Below are 11182 nucleotides of genomic sequence, written 5' to 3' on the forward strand. Positions count from 1 at the left end.
CCAGATTTTTAGGGAGAGCTGTTCATCATACAACATGAGGGATAATGACTCCTGTCAGGTAAAATAGAAGCCCAAGAAATAACTTTTTCTTAAAAAGTTACACTTGTTTTCTTGGAGAAAAAAACCTGTCAACTCCTTTGCTTTTACAAAATATTTCAGGGTATTTCCTATAAGGTTCATAAGAATAAGCGCTTAACACAGAAATAGTTGCTGTTCATAAGTTTATTGTCTATATCTGAAAAATCATAGAAAATTGTTTGGTTTAGCTCTCAGCAGCCCGCTCCTGAGCTCTGAGGAAGCTTGCCTTCTTTTGAGCTACCCGATCCTTCTTCTGAGCAAGGGACATTTTGGGACGGTTCCACCTACAAAAGACAGGAATATATATTTTTTAAACTATAACTGAAGAGAATAGAGAATATTTATAAAATTAATTTTATTAAAATTTTAATTTTAATAAAATTAATTTTAAAAAAATTTTAATTTTAATAGAGAATATTTAAGACTTTGCAATCAGAAGGAGGTTAAATAATCCAACTTCGAATACTTATGTATGATCTTAAGCTAACTTTCCCAAACCCCAACTTCTGTGATGTCCTACTACCATAGGGCCAAAAGTCAAATAGAAGACATGTTAGATTCAGCAATCCCACTTCTAGGTATTTGCCCAAATGTTTTGAAATCAGTTTGTCTAAGAGAGTGGCACTCCCATGTTCATTGGAGCACTATATATTAATAGCAACAGATAAATGGATAAAGGAAATGTGGTATACATATACATAATGGATTATTACCCGGTCTTTAAAAATGATGGAAATTCTGTCATTTGCAGCATGAATGGAAGTGGAGAATACTGTGCTCAGTGAAATAAGCCAGGCACAAAAAGACAAATACTTCATATTCATGGCTCACGCTTGTAATCCCAGCACTTTGGGAGGCCGAGGCAGGCGGATCACGAGGTCAGGAGATCGAGACCACGGTGAAACCCCGTCTCTACTAAAAATACAAAAAAATTAGCCAGGCGTGGTGGCGGGCGCCTGTAGTCCCAGCTACTTGGAGAGGCTGAGGCAGGAGAATGGTGTGAACCCGGGAGGCGGAGCTTGCAGTGAGCCGAGATTGCGCCACTGCACTCCAGCCTGGGTGATAGAGCGAGACTCCGTCTCAAAAAAAAAAAACAAAGACAAATACTTCATATTCATATAGAATCTAAAACAATGGAACTCACAGAAGCAGAGAGTAGAATGGTGGTTACAGAGGCTGGTGGGTGCAAAGAATGGGCAGATGATAGTCACGTATAAAATCTCCAACAGGAGGAATATGGTTTTTAGTTCTATTGCACAGCATGATGAATATAGAGTATCGTACATTTCACAATTAAGAGAATAAATTTCAGATGTCGCCACAAAGTGTTAATAAGTATTTGAGGTGAATATGTTAAATACACTGATTTAATTACTACACATTGTATTTGTGGTCCATCACATCACTTTATGCTTACATGTTAAGTATTACTTTCTATTTCATTTAAAGATCAAAACATGAAAGATCAACAAAAAGCAACTTGTCAGCCAATAAAAAAATGCAGTAACCAGTACTTAGACTGTACTAGGACAGAAAGAGCCACCTCAGTAGTGTCTGAAGCTAACACATTTCCATCACCAGAGTTACTTTTGCAAACCTGGTTCCCTTCGCTTCTGCCACATCATGCAGAGCTAGTGATCGAGTTTGCACAATTACACCAACAGTCTGCCCCACGTGGGAACCATTCCCAACCTGTTTTCTTAAAAAGACAAAAAAAAAAAGACAACATACCTCTTCTTTTTAACTTCTTTCTTGGGCTTCTTTTCATAGACCGGATTCTCTCGTATAGCAGCATGAGCTTTCTTATACATCTCCTCCATCTGAAACAAAGGAAAGCAAACAGTACTTGGTTTCATTTCATATGCCCTACTATATTAATGCAACCATAACTTATTTTTGTCCTTCTAAGCCAGATTCTCAAAAGGAACTAAACTAAATCAATGTTGGTAAACACTTTAACTTCTAAATGTAACTCACATTTTCCTAACAAATTCCCAATTTTTGCCTTATGCAATGTGAATTATCACTATTTATAAAACTCCATCTTACTCAAGATAAAAATCAGGCCAGGTGTGGTGGTTCATGCCTGTAATCTCAAGCACTTTGGGAGTCTGAAGTGGGAGGATCACTTGAGCCCAGGAGTTTGAGACCAACTAAGGCAACATAGTGAGACCTGTGTCCACAAAAATACTAATTAGCCAGGTGGCAATTATTAATGGTGGCATGCACCTGTAGTCCCAGCTACGGGACTACACTTGAGTCCAGGAGGTCAAGGCTGCAGTGGCACAATCACAGCTCACTGGACCCCAGCCTAGGTGACAGAATGAGACCTCAACTCTACCAAAAATTAAAAAAAAAAATTAGCAGGGCATGGTGGTGCACACCTATAACCCCAGCTACCTCGAGAGGCTGAGGTGGGAGAATTGCTTGAGCCCAGAAGTTTGAAGTTGCAATGAGCTGTAATTGTGCCATTGCACCCCAGCCCGGGAAACAGAACAAGATCCTGCCTCAAAAAAAAGTAAGAAAACAAAAAGAAAAATCTGCATGTACTTCTGAGAAATTCAGCCACACTTCTTGAGTCACTCTAAATCAAATTTTTGTCTGCAGAAACAAATATTGCGCTTCTCATTTTAAATACTGTCTGGCCTAGATTCTTTCATTCAAGAACAAGTGCCAAAAGTATTAAGATATTAAGATGATGAACGTATGGGACCAAGAGTCACAACACTGACATAGCTTAACTGAGACCAAGGACTGGACACAGGCCAACAAGCAAATTCATCTGTCATCCCAAAATCCCTAGACTTTTGTTTTCCATCTGTATCTCACAGGGCTTTAAAAGTAATTCCCAGCATTATGTACCAAGGACCTCTTCTGTCTTTCACTACCACCAATCCATCCCTACTATCTAGTGGTAATATAAGGCCTTTAGGACCAGAAAGACGTCAGAAGTTTCCCTGAAAAGCCACCCAATCAGATATTTTATTGGGCAATTTTTTGTTCTTTGACATGAAGTATCGCTCTGTTGCCCAGGCTGGAGTGCAGTAGCACGATCCCAGCTCAGTGCAACCTCCACCTCCAGGGTTCAAGCAATTCTTCTGCCTCAGCCTCCTGAGTCGCTGGGATTACAGGAGTGAGCCAACATGCCCAGCTAATTTTTGTATTTTTAGCAGAGACAGCGTTTCACCATATTGGCCAGACTGGTCTCGAACTCCTGACCTCAGGTGATCTGCCCGCCACAGCCTCCCAAGTCCAGGGATTACAGGCGTGAACCACCATGCCTGGCCACGGCAATTTTGTTCTAAAACTCACTGAAAAAAAAAAAAAAATGCTGCAACTTTCTGAATATCTAATAATTATAGCCCACTACAGACTATGTTGCAGTAATCCAGGTCTCTAAAATTATTCATTCAATGTGGAGATGTGATTACTACATGCATTTGCATAAAGATTATTAAAGGAAAATAATGCAAAAATGCTTGCCGCATTTGAAACCTCAAATACCTATACCCATTTGAAAGTTAATTTCCCTACCTCTTTTGGCACTCTATTATAGCTGTTCACTAATAAATAAATCCATTTGATGACTTCATATATAGTCATTCAACAAATCCAAGCAACCCAGTTCCTTCCAAGACGTCAGACAAGTAAGACATGTAGATAATGCCATGAATTCAGGTAAAGACCACTTCCCGTTGGAGACACATCAGATGTCTGCATAGGATTTCAGCAGGCACACAGGAGGATAGAGGCCACTGTAGATAAAATTAATGAGCCAGCTAGAAAAATACATTAGCTAAAAAGTGGTCTAGCTGAAGGAAGGCACGTATACAGGAAAGCATTAGGAAGTAAATATCTGAAAGCACAAACTGGGAGTCTGAAAAGTTCTGAGCAAGTATGACATGACTACATAAAGATATACGTTAAGAAGTAAATTTTGCAAGACTAATAGAATCATAATCCAAAAGTAAATGACCTCTTTACCAGGATGAAGTCGTAAGTAACAGAAATATAACGCAGTAAAAATTAACATGCACCTACATTACTGATAAAAAACTACTCCTTTTCCTAACTCAGAAACTCAAGCTATGTGTTTATTCAGCCTTTACACTGTGTCCAAAGCATAGAAATAACAGAAAGTGATCATTTCCCAACTACTGTTTTTAAAAATTTTCCTAACCAATAGCTATGCCAAAATAGAAGCTACTACACACTAACAAAAAAGAACCTGGGTCAGGAATGGCTCTCATCTGTAAGCCCAGCACTTTGGGACTCATTCTTGCAAACATGGCTCCCCTCATTTCTACAACATCATGCAGACCCAGTGATCAAATCTCCTTTCCTGTGTACATGTCTGAGATAATTGGAAGTCCAGAATATAGCACACATATGCTATGAAGAGCTTTCCTCCCAGATGGTATCAAAATAAGTGAAGTTTATTATCTAGCACCTCCTATCAAACAAGGCAGATTACAACTATGATTACAGGAATGACATCTACAAATACAGAACAGCCAAAGCATAAAAGATAGCCAAATCTTCAGATGCTTGAAGTCTCCCACGCTTGAGCATCTAAAAGATTACTAAAAGAATGTTGACAAGTCTAGCTCAGTACTAACCTGAAACAGACCTATATAAGAATGTTACCTGCCCCCAAAACAAGTAATAAACCTATTTCTATAAATTAACCAATATAGGCATTTTTAGGTAAATGTTTTACCATGTCTGGAGTTACGCTGTTCTTTATGTATTGAGAGAACTGTTTCTTGTAAGCATCTTCATCTTCTTCCATTAAGTAGCGCATGTAATCTGCAACATTCTGGCCCATGATGTGCTTCCGGTGTACTTCTGCATTAAATTCCTTGCTTTCAGAATCATAACCAGGGAATCGTTTGGTACTAAAATAAAGTTATTCATATTTTAGTATAGACTCACTTAACTTAGTTTACTAGTAAGAATTTACTTTAGTAGCTGCCATCAGTCCCGTCTTGAAACAATTATCGCATCATATGCAACCAAAGGACCAACTACTGACTGCTCAGTTAGTGGGATATCATCATTCAGCAGCTCATCTCTGAATTCCAGGACAGAAAAGAAATTCATGCTACAAACACCTTTAAAAGCCATTACCAAGGCTTTCTACCACTACAAAATTAGTAATCCAGCACATCAGCACAGGAAGGAGTTTCATAACTTATACTCTAAATCCTTTAATTTTCAGTGGGTACATGGGAATAAGTGATTTCTCCAAGATCACAGTTAATGAAATTGTCAAGTGAGAATGCTCTTGGTGTACTTGCAACTAACTACCCCCACCCACCTCCACATCATAAAAGCAAAATTTCAGTTGGGTTGTATTTTAGGCTTACCAAAAATTACTATTTCTTGGTTAAATCACCAAATGCTAAAATATTCATAAGTTAATAAATCAAGATGCACAGACTCAACAACAAAAATATCATTAAACCAATGGAACTACAAATTAACCTACTTAACTTCCCAAAATGGCCTACAATCTTATTCCTAGTTGCAGGTTAGAAATCTTTCATAAGCCTTTTCCTCAAACTCCTTATAAAATTCTAGGATCCACCTTTTTGCATAATTCAGTAAATCATTTTTATTCTGATTGAAAAAAGAAAGTGCATGAGGAAAGAGGATGGAGTTGCTCATTTCTAATAAAAATTAAGTCATATGCAAAAGGTAGTGGTTTCAATCCCATCTCTTTCACTAACTGGCCCGAAAAATTTGGGACAAATAACTCTGGGCCTCAGACTCTTAATTTATAAAATGGGCTATAATTCTTTCCTGCCCTACTAGGTTCCTCCTGCATGGTACCTAGGCATACAGCAGGCATTCAATGATAGCTACTTTAATTCAGTTACCACCACAGTCCAACTAGTTAAAAACAAAGAAGTACCAGAGTCCAGGCACCAAGGTCTTAAATAGTATTCTTACCTGTGAGGGATAGACAAGCCTCCATCCACAGCTCCCTTCAGGGCACCAAAAACTTTATTGCCAGTGGTAGTTCTGGCAAGGCCTGCATCCAAATAGCAGGTGAAGGCACCTGGCTGACCATCAATGCTTTCCACATTGTATTCATCACCAGTCACCTCCACTTGGCCTTCATAGATCTTGTCCATGCCAAACCTATTGAGAAGCTATTCAAGAAACCAATGTAAATGCTGGTTTGAATTATTCAAACTGCTCTAAAATTAAAATAGCTTATGTCATAACCATAAGGACCACTGACATCTGGAAAAGAAAATTTCCTTCCACACCCACCCCTTTCACCAGATCCACTTGTCATGAATTTTTAAATGCTATATATAAAAAAAACTTTTTTTTTGTTTTATGACTTTTGCATCTTTGCTACATGTCCACACTTGACTTATGCAGCAATCAATGAGAATGCATAAACTTGATTCTTACACTTACAATGTCCCCTCCATTCAAACATGTTTATAACCAATGATGAGTGGGTTGTGTCATCAACCTTGATCACATGCTTAACAATTCCATTGCAAAACAAGGTAAAAAACTGAGATAATAAAAACAAGGCAAAATCCCATCTTCATCTACCAGCAAAATAGAGCATATATAGGAAACACTGCCAACCAGATGGAAAAATGTTTAAAACAAAAATGAATCTTCCCATCAATGACCACTCTCCAAAATACTAAGATTCTCATTTTTTTTTTTTTTTGAGACGGAGTTTCGCTCTTGTTGCCCAGGCTGGAGTGCAATGGCGTGATCTCAGCTCACTGTGACCTCTGCCTTCCGGGTTCAAGTGATTCTCCTGCCTCAGCCTCCCAAGTAGTTGAGACTACAGGCACACACCATCATGCCTGGCTATTTTTTTTTCTACTTTTTTAGTAGACACAGGGCTTCACCATGCTGGCCAGGCTAGCCTCAAACTCCTGACCTCAAGTGATCCACCCTCCTCGGCCCAAAAGTGCTGGGATTATAAGTGTGAGCCACTGCGCCTAGCCAAGATTCTCCAGTTTTAATGTGCATATAAACCACTTGGTACATACTATCAAAATACAGATTCCAGAGGGTCTAGAGTGGAGTTCCTACGAGTCTGCATTTTTAATGTTTGCCAACATTCAGAATGTATACCTAAGTAGCAAGAGTCTTCATTGTCCAATTAAGTAGTCACTAGCTACAAGCGGATTTTCAAATTCAAGTTTACATACTGCTGGAACTCAATAGCTGCAGGTTGCTAGTAGCAAAACCACTGGACAGCAAATTACAGATTTGTGTCATTGCAGAAAATTTTATTGGAAAAAGCTGACCTAGACAGATGAATAAACAAGGCAGAAACTGGAAGCAGGCACTCTCCTGAAGCACAACTGAAGCTATCTTATCCATGTACAAACATCTTTCAGGAAACTCTCCAAGCAATGAGCCAGAAACTACATCAATTAAAGTCATCTTGTACATACCCTGCGGGCCAGCAGCAGGCCAGTACAATATGCTGCAGCATAATTTGTCAGGCCAACCTTCACACCGTATTTTGGCAGTTCGTGTGCATATGCTGCGCAGACTATCATATCCCCCTCTATACGGGCATAAGCAATCTATAGTAAGAGAGAAACTAGGTTAGTAATCTGTTGCTTTCACTGTCTTATTACATCTTAATTATTTCTTTTCAAGGGAATAAAAAAACATTGATGGACATAGATGTGCATCACTTAAAATGCTGAAGACTTCTAGCTGGGTTACCAGTAAATTAGAGGTGCTTAAAAAGTGAAAGAGGAATACCCAAATATTTCAATCATCTTTTGAACTAAACATAACTAAATTCAGCAAAGTCTCAGGAACCTAACGTTTAGTTGTCAGAACTTGGATACAGAGGAAGACAATGCCTTCACAATCAAAAAACTATTTGCCCAGGAAACAGGTGTGCCTACCTGCTACAAAATATCAATAAATCTTAACTCTCAGAATTTCTTCTAGTTGTAAAAGCCCAGGATTCTAGCTTTCAGAGTCCAGTGAGAATGCTTAGTACAAGAGCAAACTGACACTTCCTAAAGGTCTTTCATGCGGGAGCCACCTTTGTACATTTTATTAAAACCTATTTCAAAGAATAAGCAGAACAATCTTAAAGCCCTGTTTCACTCCCAACTACCTTTTCAGTGGTTAAGTGGCATATAAGGCCATATAGGAAAATCAGGACAAACCCTACCTATTCTTCTACTGGAATTGGGATGGGCAAGAACTTCTTACTTGCTTCTAATCTCCCCACCCCACACACATAAAATAGGTTTCAGTCTCTTGCTCTGTCACCTAGGTTGGAGGGCAGTGGTGTGATCTCACTTCACTGCAGCCTCAACCTTGGGGCTCAAAACAATCCTCCCACTGAGTAGCTGGGACTACAGGTGTGCCCCACCATGCCCAGCTAATTTTCTTACATTTTTTGTGAAGACAAACTCTCACTTATATTGCCCAGGCTGGTCTCAAACTCCTGCACTCAAGCAATCTTCCCAAAGTGCTGGGATTACAGGCATGAGCGCCCACGCCCAACCAAGAGCATTTTTAAAAGTACCAATTTCCCAGGCTCCAATTCTAGACCTACTAAAAGGAAAAGAAATTATTCACTGGATGCTTTTGGAGGTGCTAGACAGCCTTCTAACACACACACCATGTGCTTTGCTTCCCAAGCACAATTTCTCTAGCAATAAAAAAAGGGGAATGTCTACAATACAACTTACCTGACAAATGATATCTCTGTTTGTTACACGAACTATCATCCTGTATTTGGGTGTGTTGTATTTATTTTTATCTTGTATCACCAAGCGTTTCCGAGCATAATAATCAGTTTTGCCCTCTGAAAGAAAAAAGATAATTGTAGAAAGGATACTCCACTGCATCTGCAAAGCAGATTAATATTGTAAACACAAAAAGGTGACAGTACCTCGTCGTCTTCTAAATTTCACTTGGTATCTCTTAAAGTAGGCCTTATTCTTAACAACTTTAACAAACCCCTTAAAGAAAAAAGAATGTTATTAAAACTTTGATAATGTCTTAGCCTATGATACTTTTGACATGAATTAACCATGTAACAAAGTAACACTTGAACTTTAAGAGTAAAAACAGACAACTGTCACTTGTAGAATCCCAGGTTTCACAAGCAACTAGGGTCAAGAATCTTTTTCCTCTACTTTCCATGTCACAGACTGGTAGTTTTATAAAACAATAAAAATGAATCCTTAGAGAAATACGGAATAAAAGAAACATACAAAATGCAGGCCCCAACTTATTACATTTAACAGGTATAGAATTGTTACGTTGCTTTCAAAAGGGTTTAAACGCTCTCAATTCCCATACTTGTTTCTTCGAGGACCAGCACCGGTAACTGTGCCAAACTTTTGCGAAGCACTGCTCTAGACAGCAGTCAGTGGTGCCAAACGTCAGTCTGTTCGGAACACGCTATGTCCCACTTCGAAAACCTAGCCTCAAATAACAACTACATACATACCTCTCTCGCTTCCCACGTTATGTTTTTCAAAAGCCTAAATTACCTGCCACAAAGCTTAACTGGGCAAGAGCACATTCAGCAGTAATTCCCCCACTAAAACGGCACTGTTCCCCGTCAGCTAAAGCAACATTTCATCCCACCCTTGGAGCCCTACCCCAATAATTAAAAACTCATCCAGCTACAGACTCTAGAGAAAGAGGTAGGAGGCACGTATTCCATGTTAAAGGAGCTTCCGGGGCCCAGGGACCCCTCGGCCTCCAAGCTCCACTGACAATTTTGGCTTAAAAGCCACTTGCTCGGCCCACGGGCACAAGCTTCCTAAAAGACTCCCGGAAAACCCACGAAGTACTCGGTACTCGGAGGTCGAGTGGGACCCAAGGACCTGCAGCCCTCCTCCATTCTGGCGTTCCCCAGCTAGGCTGAGGCCGACTGCTTGCGACCTCTCACGCCCGGCCGCTTGCCAGCGCCCCCTCACAATAGACGGCAGTATCCCCACTCAGGCTGTCTACTAAACTCACCCTTCTCCCCAATCCGCCGTCCAAGCTCACACTATCCTTCTTCGACAACCCCTCCCCCCAAGTTCGCGCACCAGGCGGCAGCCATTTAAGGCCACGCTGGGAACTGCACCTCGACCAAGGCAGAGCCAGCAATCTAACGCCATCCGGCCCCTGCGACGCGCGAGACGGGCCCTAGGCTGGCGTATGGGCAAGAAAAGGGAACCTCCGTGCATCTAGAGCCGCAAGACGGAGGCATCCACTCACCATCCTGCGGAAGAGAGACCCGCGTCCGCGGCTCGACAGAGACCTGCAGGCCCGGCGGCGCTAGTGGGGGTGAAAAGGGCCACATCCCTTGCGCAGGCGCAGTATGTAGCGCGGACGGTCACGCCAGTGACGTGTAGAAGAGAGAGGGCGTCGGCCACAAGGCGTTTTACGTTCCGCCCCCTGCTGGCAGGAGGGTGAATGCCTGCCCAAGCTCTCAAGGTTCCAACGCTCGGGGTATCTCACAGGATCCGTGCGGTGAGGAGGAGCAGGGAGGGTTACTGGAGCCTTTCGCTTTCTTTGCGACAGTTGTTTTGTTTTGTTTTGTTTTGTTTTGTTTTGTTTTGTTTTGTTTTGTTTTGTTCATAACAAACGTATTTTGCTTTTCTAAGCAGGAAAAAAAAATAAAATTATATAGGACAAGTTTGCTTGGGAGCCCTCTTGCCTTCTCTGGGCTACTCATCCTGATCCAAGAGCATACGGACCCACCCTCCCATCTCACCCCCAGGAAGCCTTCCCTGAGAGCCCCAAGCCTGGGATAGGGGCCACTCCTCTGCCTTCCTACAGCAGCTTTCTACTGGCTTCAGCCCACCACAGACTGTCAACTTTTCGAGGTGGGCCCTGATGTCCACCTCTGACTCTCCAGCACCTAGCAGGGTATCAGCTGCTCACCATCAGAGCTGGGAGAAGGGACGGCCAACCAGGATGACAGGGTTAAGTGACTCCAAAACACTGCCACTAGAATAAATCAGAATTAGGATGCTAATTACCTCTGATTCCAACTTGTAATTCCTTATATAATAGGAAAAATAAACAGAGTCCACTATGGCCGATGTCAACAGAGCTCTAGAGGAGAAAACTTCAA

General features: G+C 41.1%; 1 protein-coding gene and 2 non-coding genes across 4 annotated transcripts; all 3 read right to left on the bottom strand.

Annotated features, from left to right (window-relative positions):
- Window positions 1-204: 204 nt before the first annotated feature.
- Window positions 205-10394, bottom strand: RPL5 (ribosomal protein L5). Of its 2 annotated transcripts, none has more exons than XM_030825041.1 (8): window positions 10321-10394; window positions 8996-9065; window positions 8793-8908; window positions 7524-7658; window positions 6034-6236; window positions 4799-4976; window positions 1810-1895; window positions 205-362 (listed from the first exon to the last, which is right to left on the bottom strand). In XM_030825041.1, the coding sequence occupies exons 1-8, from the start codon at window positions 10321-10323 to the stop codon at window positions 263-265; spliced, it is 891 nt and encodes a 296-aa protein (XP_030680901.1). In that variant the 5' UTR covers window positions 10324-10394; the 3' UTR covers window positions 205-262. The 2 variants fall into 2 exon arrangements, with proteins under 2 accessions (XP_030680901.1, XP_012355895.1); XM_012500441.2 differs by having other exon boundaries at window positions 1810-1898.
- On the bottom strand, window positions 1596-1728 carry LOC115837764. Its single transcript, XR_004032816.1, has one exon. It is a non-coding gene; the product is annotated as a small nucleolar RNA SNORA66 (small nucleolar RNA).
- Window positions 5049-5143, bottom strand: LOC115837757. Its single transcript, XR_004032809.1, has one exon. It is a non-coding gene; the product is annotated as a small nucleolar RNA SNORD21 (small nucleolar RNA).
- Window positions 10395-11182: the final 788 nt, after the last annotated feature.

This window comes from Nomascus leucogenys, chromosome 12 (assembly GCF_006542625.1).
Source record: "Nomascus leucogenys isolate Asia chromosome 12, Asia_NLE_v1, whole genome shotgun sequence".
NCBI lineage: Eukaryota > Metazoa > Chordata > Mammalia > Primates > Hylobatidae > Nomascus > Nomascus leucogenys.